Source organism: Acipenser ruthenus, chromosome 43, assembly GCF_902713425.1.
Source record: "Acipenser ruthenus chromosome 43, fAciRut3.2 maternal haplotype, whole genome shotgun sequence".
In the NCBI taxonomy this organism is placed as follows: Eukaryota; Metazoa; Chordata; class Actinopteri; order Acipenseriformes; family Acipenseridae; genus Acipenser; species Acipenser ruthenus.
This window is the reverse complement of record NC_081231.1, coordinates 7620847-7639384: the sequence shown is the minus strand read 5'-3', so window position 1 is coordinate 7639384 and position 18538 is coordinate 7620847. Positions and strand designations below refer to the sequence as shown.

The 18538-nt window shown below is 46.1% G+C and overlaps 1 protein-coding gene across 1 annotated transcript; it reads right to left on the bottom strand.

Moving 5' to 3' along the window:
* Positions 1–3840: 3840 nt before the first annotated feature.
* On the bottom strand, positions 3841–17808 carry LOC131709446 (macrophage mannose receptor 1-like). Its single transcript, XM_059011986.1, has 6 exons — positions 17760–17808; positions 11300–11641; positions 6897–7238; positions 6032–6361; positions 4827–5168; positions 3841–3872 (listed from the first exon to the last, which is right to left on the bottom strand). Exons 1-6 carry the CDS (start codon positions 17806–17808, stop codon positions 3841–3843), a joined length of 1437 nt encoding a protein of 478 aa, XP_058867969.1.
* Positions 17809–18538: the final 730 nt, after the last annotated feature.

Here is an 18538-nt window from a genome sequence, read left to right as displayed (position 1 = left end):
TGTATCTATCAGGGAAACGAGAGGAAACTAGAAGGAACTAAAGGGAAGCAAAGTCAAAGTGAGATTAGCTCATCAGTGTCACACGAAGTCCAGTACACAGGAAGCAGTGTCAGTTTGGATTTCTGAAAGGGCGTGTCACCTACCTGCTCTAAAATGGCTTCGCTCACTTTGGGGTCTTCAAGATTCACTCCTTCGGGTACGTTTAGTTTGACTCTTGCTGTTGCCATCTTATCTGTGCAGACAAACAGAAGAGATCACACAGCCATTAAATAAACCCCATGTCAAACAGTAAGACCCCACGTAGTCTGTAATGTGCAGCACAGAAGAGCTCACACAGCCATTAAATAAACCTCATGTCAAACAATAAGACCCCACGTAGTCTGTAATGGGCAGCACAGAAGAGATCACACATCCATTAAATAAACCCCATGTAAAACAATGAGACCCCACGTAGTCTGTAATGTGCAGCACAGAACTGGAGCAGCGTTCCCTTTTTAGATTCTGAGAAATGTGCCGTTTTAACTGAGAAAGGATCAATTATCAGTGAGGAACCTTCGACGACGCACTAACCCTTTGAATGTATTCATTTTGTTGCATTATACAATTTTGAAATATAATTTAATTAAAAAAAACTGCCTTTGATTAATATTGCTAATTACAGCTTTATTAAAACACAGGTAGCACAGAAATAAATAAAGTAAACAATCATTAAACACGCAATTCATTTTCCTTCCATACTCCAGGAAAGCCAGCCTTGAACGCAATGTCTTAGACCTCAGTTTTCAGTATAGTGAATGCAGTGTCTTAGATCTCAGTTTTCAGCATAGTGAATGCAGTGTATAGACCTCAGTTTTCAGCATAGTGAACGCAGTGTCTTAGATCTCAGTTTTCAGCATAGTGAATGCAGTGTATAGACCTCAGTTTTCAGCATAGTGAACGCAGTGTCTTAGATCTCAGTTTTCAGCATAGTGAATGCAGTGTCTTAGATCTCAGTTTTCAGCATAGTGAATGCAGTGTATAGACCTCAGTTTTCAGCATAGTGAACGCAGTGTCGTAGATCTCAGTTTTCAGCATAGTGAACGCAGTGTCTTAGATCTCAGTTTTCAGCATAGTGAATGCAGTGTCTTAGATCTCAGTTTTCAGCATATGCAGTGTCTTAGATCTCAGTTTTCAGCATAGTGAATGCAGTGTCTTAGATCTCAATTTTCAGCATAGTGAATGCAGTGTCTTAGACCTCAGTTTTCAGCATAGTGAATGCAGTGTCTTAGACCTCAGTTTTCAGCATAGTGAATGCAGTGTCTTAGACCTCAGTTTTCAGTATAGTGAATGCAGTGTCGTAGATCTCAGTTTTCAGTATAGTGAATGCAGTGTCTTAGACCTCAGTTTTCAGCATAGTGAATGCAGTGTCTTAGATCTCAGTTTTCAGCATAGTGAATGCAGTGTCTTAGATCTCAGTTTTCAGCACAGTGAATGCAGTGTCTTAGACCTCAGTTTTCAGCATAGTGAATGCAGTGTCTTAGACCTCAGTTTTCAGTATAGTGAATGCAGTGTCTTAGACCTCAGTTTTCAGTATAGTGAATGCAGTGTCTTAGACCTCAGTTTTCAGTATAGTGAATGCAGTGTCTTAGACCTCTGTTTTCAGCATAGTGAATGCAGTGTCTTAGACCTCAGTTTTCAGTATAGTGAATGCAGTGTCTTAGACCTCAGTTTTCAGTATAATGAATGCAGTGTCTTAGACCTCAGTTTTCAGTATAGTGAATGCATGCTTTGCCATTGTTGCTGTCTTATTTGCTTTCTTGTTCTCTCTACATGTTTATGACTGGCAATATGATCTTTTAATGGGATTGACTCATACATGAGCAATGGCAGTAAAACTTGAACAATAGTGTCCCACCATCCTCATAGAGATAATCAGATTTTGTTTCAGCTCTGTCTTTTACTGAAACTTTGCTTTTTTTCTTCGTTGGTGCAGCTGTCATGTTGAGTTTCAGCAGCAGAGACACTTGAGTGAAGTCACCTAAACTCAGCTTGCAAACAAATGCACATGGCATGTCGTCTTCAATCACTACACTGTACTGTACGTTACATTTTTACCAGTTTCTAAACGCTTGATATCATGGTATTTCTGAAATGCTTGTTTTTCAAAAGGGTAATAAAACAAAACTGTACTTACCTTGAGAGACCGGAGTGGAAGGGGGCCTCGAGGATTCTGCTTCTGTAACAAGAAAAAGAGAAAAAAAGAAAGTTTATAACAAAGCCAGATTCCTGCAGTGGTTCTGAATCCACTGAAGTGATTACACTGCATACCTTGAGAGACCGGAGTGGAAGGGGGGCTTGTGGGGTCTGAATCTGTAAAGAAAACACAAAACAACAAGATTTAGTGTTTCCTGTTTCAAGTGTATTGTTCAAATGCATTTCAATGAAACTGTGTCTATGCTGCTGTCTCCACCAGGACAATAATAAATACTAATACAATCAAACAATAAGTCATTTATTACAAAGCCACATTCAAACTGAACTAGTGCACTCCATACCTTTAGAGGCTGGAGTTGAGAGAAGGCTTGAGAGGTTTGGATTTGCAGTAAAAAATACATCATTTGCCTTTTTACATTATTGTTTAAATATATTTGAGTGACATTGTGTGTGTGTGTGTGTGTGTGTGTCTGTCAGTGTGTGTGTGTGTGTGTGTGTGTGTGTGTGTGTATCATTGTGTGTATGTTTATGTGTGGGTGTGTGTGTCAGTGTGTGTGTGTGTGTGTGTGTATCATTGTGTGTATGTTTGTGTGTGTGCGTGTGTGTGTGCGTGTGTGTGTCAGTGTGTGTGTGTGTGTGTATCATTGTGTGTATGTGTGTTTGTGTGTGTGTGTGTCAGTTAGTGTGTGTGTGTGTATCATTGTGTGTGTGTGTATTTGTGTGAGTGTGTGTGAGTATTTGTGTGAGTGTCAGTAAGTGTGTGTGTGTGTGTGTGTGTGTATCATTGTGTGTATGTTTGTGTGTGTGTGTGTGTGTATCATTGTGTGTATGTTTGTGTGTGTGCGTGTGTGTGTGTCAGTGTGTGTGCGTGTGTGTGTGTGTGTGTGTGTGTGTGTGTGGTGCTGTCCTCACCAGGGCAATGGTGAACTCACTGTTGAATTAGTGAGGTTGATAAGAGCACTGAGATTCATTTATAACTCATGGTGTGGGCTGTCAATCACACTAAACAAACTGCCATCTTCAAATTGCACTTACCTTGAGAGACCGGAGTGGAAGAGGGGCTCGAGGATTCTGCTTCTGTAACAAGAAAAAGAGAAAAAAAGAAAGTTTATAACAAAGCCAGATTCCTGCAGTGGTTCTGAATCCACTGAAGTGATTACACTGCATACCTTGAGAGACCGGAGTGGAAGGGGGGCTTGTGGGGTCTGAATCTGTAAAGAAAACACACAACAAGATTTAGTGTTTCCTGTTTCAAGTGTATTGTTCAAATGCATTTCAATGAAACTGTGTCTATGCTGCTGTCTCCACCAGGACAATGCTGACAATGACATGGTTTATTGTTTTCAAATAAATATAATAAATAGACAGTAAGAATGTATATCACAGCACAAGTCTCTCCTGGGTATAACAACGAGGGGTAGCTGCTCCCTCTCACACTCTTAATGACCGGGCTGGATTCTGGTTCTTCAGATCTCTAGGATACACCCTGTCCTGCACTGGAGGTCAGACAGCTACTGTAGGATCAGATGGACTGAGCCTCTGAGTCCCTGCTCACATGGGGTGCAAACACTGAGCTGAATAATTAAATGAACCCCATGTAAAACAATAAGACCCACGTCGTCTGTAACATGCAGCACAGAATGTGAGTTAAGTGCAGGGCTCAGGTGAGGTGCTGGTACCTGGAACACAAGAAGCAGACGTGTAGAGGTAAACTTTCAAAGATGAACTCTTGTGTTTAGTTAGAGGAGTGTCTAATGTTAGGGCAGTTTTCAATAGATTTAAACATGTTGTCAGTCAGGCAGTCAGTTGCCTCACGCTAGATTCAGCTTTCACATTATTGTTGCACACAAATCTCACATGGCTTCAATAGGTCTAGTGGTTCACATGACACATGAGAGAGCCATTCTACTGTGGTTTGTGAATCACACTGAAGTGATTACACTGCACTTACCTTGAGAGACAGGAGTGGAAGGGGGGCTTGTGGGGTCTGAATCTGTAAAGAAAACACACAACAAGAAGATTTAGTGTTTCCTGTTTCAAGTGTATTGTTCAAATGAATTTCAATGAAACTGTGTCTATGCTGCTGTCTCCACCAGGGCAATGCTGACAATGACATGGTTTATTGTTTTCAAATAAATATAATAAATAGACAGTAAGAATGTATATCACAGGACACGTCTCTCCTGGGTATAACAATGAGGGGGAGCTGCTCCCTCTCACACTCTTAATGACCGGGCTGGATTCTGGTTCTTCAGATCTCTAGGCTACACCCTGTCCTGCTCTGGAGGTCAGACAGCTACTGTAGGATCAGATGGACTGAGCCTCTGAGTCCCTGCTCACAGTCTGGGGTACAAACACTGAGCTGAACAAGAGCACAGACTGAACAGGGAGCCTTCAGTCACAGCAGAACAAGGGGTACTGATAGCTGCAATCCACATCACCCCATTACCTCTGGAAGGACATTGACCATCCCATCAGCCTGAATAGGGAGCCTGTGATTGATTCTCAAAGTGGAAACTGCTCGATTTGTCACCACCAGGACCTATTGAAGAGGTATCTAATCATGCTTCCCTCTTTGAACCTGAAGGTACACACTGAATTAAATGAGAACACAGTCTGAACAGGGTCCTCACCCTCACAGCAGAAGAAGGACTTCTGAGAGTTGCAGCCATAGTCAAACCATTGACCAGTCTTACTCATCGCCACACACTTCTCATCCCCTCCCCCATTGTTTGGTTCCCAATAGTTCCAGTTGTGAAATGTGTAGTTATCCCCCTGGTGTGACCACTTCCAGGGCTCATTGAACAGGCCTATCCAGAAGGGCTTGCCCTGCGCTTTCTTCACTATTTCTTCATTTTCACTGGCGTTCTTTATACTGACGAGGTCGGTGTGGTGTTCTCTACAGTACTGCTGAGCTTCAGTCCAGGTTTTCAGTTCTTCAATCAGGGTGTATCTCTCAGTGATGTTGCTGGGCTCTGTGAACACAAACAGCAGATCAAAATCAATGTCAGCTGTGGAGGTGCGCTGGCTCTCCTGTTGTATAGTGATTGAACCCGAGTCACACCCGGCTCAGCTATCAAGGTCATGAAAAGCAGCATCTCTAGCAGTGCATGGGAGTCTCTTTAGTTTATGTCTGAAAAGTATTTAATAGCAAAGTGGGGAAATAAACCTGTTTAGAAGAGAAATACATTTGTCACGAACAACAACACTGTGGAGACTGTACCTCATGAAACATGGCATTTATGCAGCCTAGTGTTGGTTAGGGAAGCACCTGCCAACCGAGTACCTGCTGTGCTATCAGCTGTGTATCAAAGTCCGTCAGATCATTTGCCTATGGTGACTGAAAATAACTTGTAACAGGGAGATGCAACTTTTATATATTGCAGAATACCTGTAAGACCTCATTTGCATAACAAATGAATCAGTCATGTGAGGTTCAGCCCACTACACACAATACAGCAAAGCTACAACCCTCTTTATCACCTTTTATTCTAATACAAATAGTTATTTAACTGCTAAACATATTTCTTCTACATATCTAATAAGGGCCACATATTTAAGATGAGGATTTTGCTGTCTGGAATATAAACAATCTAAACAAAACAATAAGAACATTTCTTTGAATAATACACGTTTTCTTAAGTTTCTTATGAAGGAAAAACAATCTAAGAAACTGTGATATGAATAACACACCTTCTTAACATTTTTCTTAACAAAAAGATGTTTCTTCTTTTGAATGTTTCAAGATTACGGCCCCTGTGCAGTATCCAGGGGACCTGGCTTCAACTCCCAGTCCAGTCAGCTGTTTCATTAACAAGGGAATTGAATCTCAACTCACCGCTGTAGCACATGAAATAGTTTCTCTGACTGCAGAGTGAATCCTCCCACTCTCCCTCTGAATTCACTGAAGCACAGAAGAGGTATCGTCCCCAGTTGGAGTAGATGACATCACCTCCACTGGACCACTGCCAGTTCTCTTTGTCATGATACAGCCCGATCCAGTAATACCAGTTATATACAGTAAATGAAGGTGTAAGACCTATAAGCTTATTAATCCTGGCCTGGTCTTGAATGGTGGGCAGGTCTCTGCCTTGGTTTCTGCAGTAGCTCTGAGCTCCCTGCCATGTCTTCCCAGTTCCTTCATAGAAACACTGACCAGAGGAGCTGCCTGGGGAGAGGGGACAGCACAATAAAGATGAGTGAAAACGTGTTCTTCACAGAAAAGATTTCCACTGGAAATGGAACCAACAGTCACAGATTACTGGTCTTGTAAGAATGTAAGATACTAGTAGAAGTGTATGGTGATAATAAATATACTAACATGCTTGTGGTTTGTACTGTAACACGAGTATCATTCTGGCATGAGTGACGAAGGTCATGGAAACACCAGGTAGACAAAGAAATCGTTGTGAGAAAAACTCAGTTCACTGTCAATCAATGTTAATGTTATTTTAGAATGTGTAAAGGTACATGTCTTGTTATTATAGGATATTGCACAGCACAGCACAATACCTTAAAGCCTAAGGAAATATAACTGGGGTTTTGTTTATTATTTTTACCCCATCTGTGATTGAATCTCAAAGTGGAAACTGGTAGATTTGTCACCACCAGGACCTATTGAAGAGATCTAATCATGCTTCCCTCTTTGAACCTGCAGGTTTACACTGAATTAAATGAGAACACAGTCTGAACAGGGTCCTCACCCTCACAGCAGAAGAAGGAGTTCTGAGAGTTGCAGCCATAGTCAAACCATTCACCAGTCTTACTCATCAACACACAGTTATCATCCCCTCCCCCATTGTTTGGTTGCCCATAGTTCCAGTTGTGAAATGTGTAGTTATCCCCCTGGTGTGACCACTTCCAGGGCTCATTGAACAGGCCTATCCAGAAGGGCTTGCCCTGCGCTTTCTTCACTATTTCTTCATTTTCACTGGCGTTCTTTATACTGACGAGGTCAGTGTGGTGTTCTCTACAGTACTGCTGAGCTTCAGTCCAGGTTTTCAGTTCTTCAATCAGGGTGTATCTCTCAGTTATGTTGCTGGTCTCTGTGAACACAAACAAACAGCAGTTGGAGGCTGGGAGCTGTGGAGGTGAGCTGGCTCTGAACCCAAAACAAATTGTGTTTTCATCAATCCTACAATTTATCACAAACAGCATCCTGTCTACAGTCAGGTACATCTGTGTGTTATTTAAAAATAAGGGGCAACATTCTCTAATTGGCTAATTTACTCCTGTTTCGGTGTTCTCAGTTTGGTATTGCAAATCACATTGCAGACAGATTGGCATTCTCAGTAATGAGTTTAAGTCTGTGAATGTGTAGACACTGGCTATCACTAATTAATCAATGTAATTTACTCAGTATGCAAACGTAGAGACACGGGTTATCACTGTGTGTAATTTACTCAGTATGCAAACGCAGAGACACGGGTTATCACCGTGTGTAATTTACTCAGTATGCAAACGCAGAGACACGGGTTATCACCGCGTGTAATTTACTCAACGTTTGCCCAACACAGGAGACAGTGATTGGCACCTCCACTTCAAACAGTGTCTCAGCTCTGATATGACCAGCCAATCAGAAACGCTCTCTGGCCTCCCTTTGTTCTGAAGATTCAAGTCAAAGTTGTCCCTTCAGAATGGCTGCAAAGCTGTGGAGTTGGCGTGCCAAGTCTCTGGTTCCCTTACGACATCCTGCTTTACCTGAAACTGAACTATACCAACGGGAAGTACACGCAAGTATCAAGCTAATGGTTATCAGGGTATGAGATATATACAGTGCCTTGCGAAAGTATTCGGCCCCCTTGAACTTTGCGACCTTTTGCCACATTTCAGGCTTCAAACATAAAGATATGAAACTGTAATTTTTTGTGAAGAATCAACAACAAGTGGGACACAATCATGAAGTGGAACGAAATTTATTGGGTATTTCAAACTTTTTTAACAAATAAAAAACTGAAAAATTGGGCGTGCAAAATTATTCAGCCCCCTTAAGTTAATACTTTGTAGCGCCACCTTTTGCTGCAATTACAGCTGTAAGTCGCTTGGGGTATGTCTCTATCGGTTTTGCACATCGAGAGACTGAAATTTTTGCCCATTCCTCCTTGCAAAACAGCTCGAGCTCAGTGAGGTTGGATGGAGAGCATTTGTGAACAGCAGTTTTCAGTTCTTTCCACAGATTCCCGATTGGATTCAGGTCTGGACTTTGACTTGGCCATTCTAACACCTGGATATGTTTATTTGTGAACCATTCCATTGTAGATTTTGCTTTATGTTTTGGATCATTGTCTTGTTGGAAGACAAATCTCCGTCCCAGTCTCAGGTCTTTTGCAGACTCCATCAGGTTTTCTTCCAGAATGGTCCTGTATTTGGCTCCATCCATCTTCCCATCAATTTTAACCATCTTCCCTGTCCCTGCTGAAGAAAAGCAGGTCCAAACCATGATGCTGCCACCACCATGTTTGACAGTGGGGATGGTGTGTTCAGGGTGATGAGCTGTGTTGCTTTTACGCCAAACATAACGTTTTGCATTGTTGCCAAAAAGTTCGATTTTGGTTTCATCTGACCAGAGCACCTTCTTCCACATGTTTGGTGTGTCTCCCAGGTGGCTTGTGGCAAACTGTAAACGACACTTTTTATGGATATCTTTAAGAAATGGCTTTCTTCTTGCCACTCTTCCATAAAGGCCAGATTTGTGCAGTATACGACTGATTGTTGTCCTATGGACAGAGTCTCCCACCTCAGCTGTAGATCTCTGCAGTTCATCCAGAGTGATCATGGGCCTCTTGGCTGCATCTCTGATCAGTCTTCTCCTTGTATGAGCTGAAAGTTTAGAGGGACGGCCAGGTCTTGGTAGATTTGCAGTGGTCTGATACTCCTTCCATTCCAATATTATCGCTTGCACAGTGCTCCTTGGGATGTTTAAAGCTTGGGAAATCTTTTTGTATCCAAATCCGGCTTTAAACTTCTCCACAACAGTATCTCGGACCTGCCTGGTGTGTTCCTTGTTCTTCATGATGCTCTCTGCGCTTTAAACGGACCTCTGAGACTATCACAGTGTAGGTGCATTTATACGGAGACTTGATTACACACAGGTGGATTCTATTTATCATCATTAGTCATTTAGGTCAACATTGGATCATTCAGAGATCCTCACTGAACTTCTGGAGAGAGTTTGCTGCACTGAAAGTAAAGGGGCTGAATAATTTTGCACGCCCAATTTTTCAGTTTTTTATTTGTTAAAAAAGTTTGAAATACCCAATAAATTTCGTTCCACTTCATGATTGTGTCCCACTTGTTGTTGATTCTTCACAAAAAATTACAGTTTCATATCTTTATGTTTGAAGCCTGAAATGTGGCAAAAGGTCGCAAAGTTCAAGGGGGCCGAATACTTTCGCAAGGCACTGTATGTAGTAAAATTACTATCGAAAATAAAATCATACACAAACAGACACATACACGCACAGACACACAGACAGGACACAGACACACAGAGACACACACAGACAGATACAGACAGTCAGACAGACACAGAGACAGACAGACAAACAGAGACACAGACAGATTACAGACAGTCAGACACACACAGACAGACGCACACACACACACACACAGGACACAGACACACACACACAGAGATGATCGAAAGGCAAAGTCAATCTACTGCTGACAATGTGAGAAGAACCCAAAGATGAGATTGCATCCAGATTTGCCACTATGCTGCTGTTGGGGGCGACAGGCCCTCAAAGATGCTGAAATCCAAAAGGACACGGTCCAGAAGAAAAACTCTAAGGGCTTTATGTATGATTGATTTTTCAACCTGAACTGAAAACTAATGGTTTACACCAAGTCCACAAGTTAGCGTCAACTATCAGCAAGTTTGAACATCACCATTGAGGGACACATCAGTCATATCCTGGATATTATTGACGATTGGGAACTGACAAGTGATCTGCATGAGGCCAGACTGCTCTCTCACACTTGTAGACACAGTACAGGAGTGGACCAGGAAAAACGTTGAGAAACTATGCACTGCCTTAACAGGGAAATGCTCCAAGTATGGTGATCCTGCACAGCCCTGCACACAGCCTGTCTGAGACAATATGAGGAGGATGAGAACCCGGTGATCCATGCACAGCCCTGCACACAGCCTGTCTCAGACAATGTAAGAAGGATGAGGACCCGGTGATCCATGCACAGCCCTGCACACAGCCTGTCTCAGACAATGTAAGAAGGATGAGGACCCGGTGATCCCTGCACAGCCCTGCACACAGCCTGTCTCAGACAATGCAAGAAGGATGAGGACCCGGTGATCCATGCACAGCCCTGCACACAGTCTGTCTCAGACAATGTAAGAAGGATGAGGACCCGAGAGACTTCTACAAGGAGCTGAAACTCCTTTACTATGCAGGTGAAGCACATCCAGGGAACAATGTAGACAAGAGCGTCAAGCTGCTGTTCATACGTAACCTGTCTGCAGAGGTCAGAGCTGCCATGAGCGCAGTGGAAATGCAGACAACTCAATGCCCACCATCCGGAAGCTGCGGAGAGTATGGTGAAATATACAGATACCCGGCCCAATACCAGCAGCACTCGGGTACTAGGAGATGAAGCAGAGCCTGACTTTCCTGGATCTGAAAGAAATGAACTGCCACAGAACTCCCAGAGAAGATTTCAACCTTCACACAGCAAACCCCAGCCCAGAGGGGAAGGTAAACCTGACAGCCCTACACCTCACCAGAGGGGGGAAACACAGTGTTATAGATCCATCCATCTATCACTAACGAAATGTAGGTATCTTTTGGAACTGCCCCTGAAACACACCAAACACATCTAATAAGCGTATGTTTTTGTATCCTTTCAAGGGCAACTTGGATTCAGGGTTTTGACTGAAAATATTTGCAAGCTGAAATAGTTTGAGATATTAGCAGCTGTAGGAGTGGGTGGATTTGCAAACTCATACAAGCTCCCCTCACAAGGATGCTTAATAATTATAAGAACTGAAATAAATGAATAATCAATTGCAATATATATATATATATATATATATATATATATATATATATATATATATATATATATATATATATATATATAATTATGTCTTTACCTTTGTAGCACATGAAGGCTTCCTGAAGGTGGCAGGGTAAATCAGTCCACTTTCCGTCTGAATTGACTGAAGCACAAAACAGGTCTGCCCTCCAGTTGGAGTAGATGACATCATCGCTGTTAGACCACTGCCAGTTCTGTGTGTCATCACGATACAGCCCGATCCAGGAATCCCCGAGAGAAGCTCCTGTAATATTTAAGAGCTGCTTTGCTTCTTCCTGGCTGCGCACAGTGGCCAGGTCTGTGTGCTTCTCTCTACAGTAGCTCTGAGCTCCAGACCAGCTCTTCTCAGTTTCCACAAACACGTGTTTTCTGATCTGGTTGTACGCAGGTACACAAAACCCTGATAAAAGAATAAACACCATTATTAACATGCTGATAGCTAGTGGAGTGAAAGATTAATAGACTGAGACAGGACAGCATCCTATACCAGCTCATTCTCAGAAATGTTCTGTCCCCGCCGAGGAACTGAAGACATTTTAAAAAAATAGATTTTTATTTGTATTTAAATTTTAGAAACATATTTTCATATATTTTAACATCAATGGAGATTTATTAATTTTTAAATATATTGCAATATGTTCCATCAAATACATGAAGATATTTTGAAATCTATTCTGATTGATGTAAGGTATTACCCTGTGTGGCGCTGTAGCCTCCCAGATGGTATTTGCAGGCACAGACACAGAAAGCTGCACGGTTAAATGCACTAATGAGCCTTTTAATTAAACAAATGAACACCACAAAATGATACAAAAACTAACAACACCACACAGGTCAAAATAAAAGGCACAAGGGCTGACAGCGGTGCGAGGTATTCCGGCAGCGTAATGATGCTAGAGGCAACGCTAACAGCTGTGCGGGGCGCTGCGGCAGAGGAAATGATGCTAGAGGCAATGCTAACAGCTGTGCGGGGCGCTGCAGCAGAGGAAATGATGCTAGTGGCAATGCTAACAGCTGTGCGGGGCGCTGCGGCAGAGGAAATGATGCTAGTGGCAACGCTAACAGCTGTGCGGGGCGCTGCGGCAGAGGAAATGATGCTAGTGGCAACGCTAACAGCTGTGCGGGGCGCTGCGGCAGAGGAAATGATGCTAGTGGCAATGCTAACAGCTGTGCGGGGTGCTGCAGCAGAGGAAATGATGCTAGTGGCAACGCTAACACCTGTGCGGGGCGCTGCGTCAGAGGAAATGATGCTAGTGGCAACGCTAACAGCTGTGCGGGGCGCTGCGGCAGAGGAAATGATGCTAGTGGCAATGCTAACAGCTGTGCGGGGCGCTGCGGCAGAGGAAATGATGCTAGTGGCAATGCTAACAGCTGTGCGGGGCGCTGCGGCAGAGGAAATTATGCTAGTGGCAATGCTAACAGCTGTGCGGGGCGCTGCGGCAGAGGAAATTATGCTAGTGGCAATGCTAACAGCTGTGCGGGGCGCTGCGGCAGAGGAAATTATGCTAGTGGCAACGCTAACAGCTGTGTGGGGTGTGACAGAGTGGTTGCAGTGATGACGTCACGGTCCAAGAAACAGCAACACATAAACAAATACGGGCGGTAGTGAAACTGCAGTGCTACAGCGCTCAGCGTTTTATTAAATAATAAAAGATTTAAACAAAACAAGAAAGAAACAAATGGGCACGTTGGCCAAACAAATAAGTATCATGCTATTGAAAACCAGTATAGTTACCAGTTGTTTTTAACAGTTGTTTTTAGCTCTCCTTGCTCGCTCTCCCATACTCTCCCCTGTACACTCTCCGCGAGGGTAGAGAGCTGCAGGTTTATATACAGTGACCATCTCCCGATTAGCAACAATTAATCAATGAATTAACTCGGGAGATGGTCACCGTCTGCACGAGTTTAATAAGGATGCGTGACTGTCAGCTAGCTAAATAAATCACTAGCTGATCAGTAACGCATCCTCACAAAGTTTTTAAAATCTTAAAACAGTAACAAATACGCAGCGCTTTTATCCGCGCTGCAAACAATAATACAAATCATAATAACACAGTGCACATATATATATAGAGGCGGGACACTCCGCCACACATGCCCCTCCTTGTGTGCAGCACACATGGCCTTTTCAGCCACCTCCCCCCTTAGTCCCCAAAGTGCTCTTGCTGGTGGAAGTGGTGGAGGTGGAGGAGGCAGAGGCAGGTCCAGCTGCTCTGCTCTTGCTAGTGGAAGCGGTGGAGGTGGTGGAGGCAGAGGCAGGTCCCGCTGCTCTGCTCTTGCTGGTGGAAGCGGTGGAGGTGGAGGAGGCAGAGGCAGGTCCCGCTGCTCTGCTCTTGCTGGTGGAAGCGGTGGAGGTGGAGGAGGAAGAGGCAGGTCCCGCTGCTCTGCTCTTGCTGGTGGAAGCGGTGGAGGTGGAGGATTCAGAGGCAGGTCCCGCTGCTCTGCTCTTGCTGGTGGAAGCGGTGGAGGTGGAGGAGGCAGAGGCAGGTCCCGCTGCTCTGCTCTTGCTGGTGGAAGCGGTGGAGGTGGTGGAGGCAGAGGCAGGTCCCGCTGCTCTGCTCTTGCTGGTGGAAGCGGTGGAGGTGGAGGAGGCAGAGGCAGGTCCCGCTGCTCTGCTCTTGCTAGTGGAAGCGGTGGAGGTGGTGGAGGCAGAGGCAGGTCCCGCTGCTCTGCTCTTGCTAGTGGAAGCGGTGGAGGTGGAGGAGGCAGAGGCAGGTCCCGCTGCTCTGCTCTTGCTGGTGGAAGCGGTGGAGGTGGAGGAGGAAGAGGCAGGTCCCGCTGCTCTGCTCTTGCTGGTGGAAGCGGTGGAGGCAGAGGCAGGTCCCGCTGCTCTGCTCTTGCTAGTGGAAGCGGTGGAGGTGGTGGAGGCAGAGGCAGGTCCCGCTGCTCTGCTCTTGCTGGTGGAAGCGGTGGAGGTGGAGGAGGAAGAGGCAGGTCCCGCTGCTCTGCTCTTGCTAGTGGAAGCGGTGGAGGTGGTGGAGGCAGAGGCAGGTCCCGCTGCTCTGCTCTTGCTGGTGGAAGCGGTGGAGATGGAGGAGGAAGAGGCAGGTCCCGCTGCTCTGCTCTTGCTGGTGGAGGTGGAGGAGGCAGAGGCAGGTCCCGCTGCTCTGCTCTTGCTGGTGGAAGCGGTGGAGGTGGAGGAGGAAGAGGCAGGTCCCGCTGCTCTGCTCTTGCTGGTGGAGGTGGAGGAGGAAGAGGCAGGTCCCGCTGCTCTGCTCTTGCTGGTGGAGGTGGAGGAGGCAGAGGCAGGTCCCGCTGCTCTGCTCTTGCTGGTGGAAGCGGTGGAGGTGGTGGAGGCAGAGGCAGGTCCCGCTGCTCTGCTCTTGCTAGTGGAAGCGGTGGAGGTGGTGGAGGCAGAGGCAGGTCCCGCTGCTCTGCTCTTGCTAGTGGAAGCGGTGGAGGTGGAAGAGGCAGAGGCAGGTCCCGCTGCTCTGCTCTTGCTGGTGGAAGCGGTGGAGGTGGTGGAGGCAGAGGCAGGTCCCGCTGCTCTGCTCTTGCTAGTGGAAGCGGTGGAGGTGGAGGAGGCAGAGGCAGGTCCCGCTGCTCTGCTCTTGCTGGTGGAAGCGGTGGAGGTGGTGGAGGCAGAGGCAGCAGGTATTCTTCTGCTGCTGGAGGCCTAGGATCTGGACCTGTGGGCCTTCCCCCCTTGGGCTGTGGCCTCCCAAGTTCCCCCCTTCTGGGCGCTGGATGCACGGGCTCCCCCCTTCTGGGCACTGGACGCACGGGCTCCCCCCTTCTGGGCGCTGGATGCACGGGCTCCCCCCCTTCTGGGCGCTGGATGCACAGGCTCCCCCCTTCTGGGCGCTAGATGCTCACACTCCCCCCTTCTGGGCTCTGGATGCTCGCTCTCCCCCTCTTCGTATTGCATGGGGCATATGGCCAATGTGTGCCCATATGCCCCACAGCTAGGGCACAACTCCACCACGACGTTCGTAATATAAACCTCCCAACCATCCTCCCCGATCTCCTCCTGCTGTTGCTGCGGTTGCTGTTGCTGCTGCAGCTTACCTCTCCCCCTTCTCCTCCTGCTCCTTCTTCCTGCCTTCCTCTCCTGGGCCGGTCCCTCCTCCTCGTCCTGGAAGGGGCAGATCGCTACCGTGTGCCCGTAGACCCCGCAAGCAAGGCACCAGCCTTGGTCCTCCAGACCACCGAGGAGGTCCTCAAACACAAAAAACACTTTTTGAAAAAAAAAAAAAAAAAAAAAAAAGCCCTTTGCTGTTCCTGGTCCAGCTCCTGGAGGCGTTGTTTGTCCCACGCAGGACACCATATGTGGCAGAGGGGTTGCAGCGATGACATCACGGACCAGGAAGAAGTAACACATAAACAAAGAAGGTCGGTAGTGAAACTGCAGCGCTATGGTGCTCAGCGTTTTATTAAATAGTAAAATAAAACAAAAGATTTGAACAAAACAAGACAGAAACAAAAGGGCACGTTGGCCAAACAAATAAACAAATAAATATCGTGCTAGTGAAAACCAGCATGCTTAGCAGTTGTTTTTAGCAGTTATTTTTAGTTCTCCTTGTTCGCTCTCCTGTACTCTCCCCTGTACACTCTCCGCGAGGGTAGACAGCTGCAGGTTTATATACAGTGACCATCTCCCGATTAGCAACAATTAATCAATGAATTAACTCGTGAGATGGTCATCGTCTGCACGAGTTTAATAAGGATGCGTGACTGTCAATGGGCTCCCGAGTGGCGCATCCAGTAAAGGCGCTCCTCGCAGGATGTGCCCTATAGCCTGGAGATCGCTGGTTCGAATCCAGGCTATGTCACAGCTGACCGTGACCGAGAGTTCCTAGGGGGCGGCGCACAATTGGCTGAGCGCTGCCCGGGTAGGGAGGGCTTAGGTCGGCAGGGGAATCCACGGCTCACCGCGCATCAGCGACCCCTGTGGCCGATAGGGCGCCTGTGGCTCTGCAGCGGAGCCGCCAGATCTGTGTTTTCCTCCGGCACTATAGGTCTGGTGGCATTGCTGTGGATCTGCAGTGCGAAAAATGACGGCTTGGAAGGAGCACGTTTTGGAGGATGCGTGTTCCAGCCTCCGTTTCCCGAGTCGGCGGGGGGGTTGCGAGCGGTGAGCCGGGGATACAGATAATAATTGGGCATGCTAAATTGGGGTGAAAACCGGGGTAAAAATAATTGGCGACGACTAAATTAAAAAAAAAAAAAAGAAAAAAAAAAAAAAAAGGATGCGTGACTGTCAGCTAGCTAAATAAATCACTAGCTGATCAGTCACTCATCCTCACAAGGTTTTTAAAATCTAAAAACAGTAACAAGTATGCAGTGCTTTGATCCGCGCTGCGAACAATAATACAAATCATAATAACACAGTGCACATATATATATATATATAGGGGCGGGACACTCCGCCACAGGGGCGCTGCGTCAGAGGAAATGATGCTAGTGACAACAGTGGCAGTGCTAACAGCTGTGCAGAGCGCTGCAGCACAGCTAGCAGTGGCAATGCTGACAACAGAACATGGCTTCTTGGCTCGCCTCTGGGGACGACCCCCCTTCCATTTCCTCAGCACTCGAGCTGGCAGCTGTTCCTCCTCCTCTTGGAGGGGGCAGTTCCCCCCAGCGTGCCCTGACTCCCTGCAGACAGGCGAGGCACCAACCTGAGGCCTCTAGCACGATGAGGAAGGAGGGGGAAGGAAACACTGGGAAGGTGGGGAATCCACCTTTGAAGGTTGGAGAGCCTTGAGGCGGAGCCATTCTTCAAAAGACTCCACTTCTTGGCCAAAGTAGGCCTTGAACAAGGGTCTGCCCCCTTGCACTCCCTATGGATGTGCCCAGAGTCCTGACATACAGTGAGCCCCTTCTGCTCCTCCACGCTCTCATCCTGCCCCCTTTTCTTTCTCTCCATCTTCCTCTTCGGGGCAGGCGAGGCACCATGGAAGTGCATCCTCCATCTGGGTCTTTTGGTCTGGTGGCTGGGGTTGGATCCCCCAAAGGAAACCATCCCTCCTCCATCCTCACCTCAACCTGATAGTGGCATTCATGCCAGAGGGGGTCTTCGTCTGGGCCCACGTCCTGCCGGTGCCCAAACTCCTCGGAGGCGGCCACCTTTGGCCAGCGCTGCTGCTCCTGCTGGATTTCCTTCTGCTCCATTTTCTTTTCTTTACTTTGTTTTCTTTTACCCTGCAGTTTCTGGTCTGTCACTAGGGGCGCTGTCCTGCTTCTGACACCGTATGTGGCGCTGTAGCCTCCCAGATGGTATTTGCAGGGTCAGAGACACACACAGAAAGCTGCATGGTTAAATGCACTAATACACCTTTTAATTAAACAAATAAACAAAACAGTACACGCACTAACAAAACTACACTGGTCAAAATAAAAGGCACAAGTGCCAAAACAAAAGGTTTGACAAAAACCTCACAAAATGTAAACAAAACAGACAGCATGGAACACGAAACACAGAACACAGCCCTACACCTCTATCATATCAATCCTAATCCTTACCAAAGATCTGATCTATACAGTAGATAGTCAACTATCACACCAATCCTAATCCTTACCAAAGATCTGCCACATACACAAGATTGTCAACTCTGCCTTTTCTTCCATCCCTGTCGAAGCAGTGCATCATGGGAACGCAAAGAGTCCCCATAGCGACTTATCCCCTATCTGTAGAATGTAAAATATGCTTCATTTCCTATTCAAAGCATTGTCTTTTTAAAACGGTTGCATTTTTAAACACGATTCACTTAGATTTATTTAGAGCTTCCTTAACACATACGTGTTATTATTTCTATGATCAATGTTTTCACCTGGCCTGACAAGAGCTCTTTATCACTGAAGTGCTGTCAGAAATTGCCACTGTCATGCATATTCATGAGCAGTCAAGCAGTGTGGCTTGGTTGTCAAGGATAGACAACAGCTAGTACTACAGTATAATGCCTCGGAGGTTGTGGCAGACAAAGCTGCAGGTCTTTTAGAACATAAGAACATATGGAAGTTTACAAACGAGAGGAGGCCCCATTCAGCCCATCTTGCTCGTTTGGTTGTTAGTAGCTTATTGATCCCAGAATCTCATCAAGCAGCTTCTTGAAGGATCCCAGGGTGTCAGCTTCAACAACATTACTGGGGAGTTGGTTCCAGACCCTCACAATTCTCTGTGTAAAAAGTGCCTCCTATTTTCTGTTCTAAATGCCCCTTTATCTAATCTCCATTTGTGACCCGTGGTCCTTGTTTCTTTTTTCAGGTCAAAAATGTCCCCTGGGTCGACATTGTCTATACCTTTTAGGATTTTGAATGTTTGAATCAGATCGCCGCGTAGTCTTCTTTGTTCAAGACT

Excerpts from the sequence above, each read along its gene's own strand:
- LOC131709446 (XM_059011986.1), bottom strand. The coding sequence starts at position 17,808 with ATGGAAGAAAAGGCAGAGTTGACAATCTTGTGTATGTGGCAGATCTTT. Across the intron at positions 5,169-6,031 it reads CTATTTCATGTGCTACAGCG|AGCCCAGCAACATCACTGAG; the intron begins GTGAGTTGAGAT and ends TTGTGTTCACAG. Across the intron at positions 3,873-4,826 it reads GTCCTTCTTCTGCTGTGAGG|GTACCAGCACCTCACCTGAG; the intron begins GTGAGGACCCTG and ends CTTGTGTTCCAG.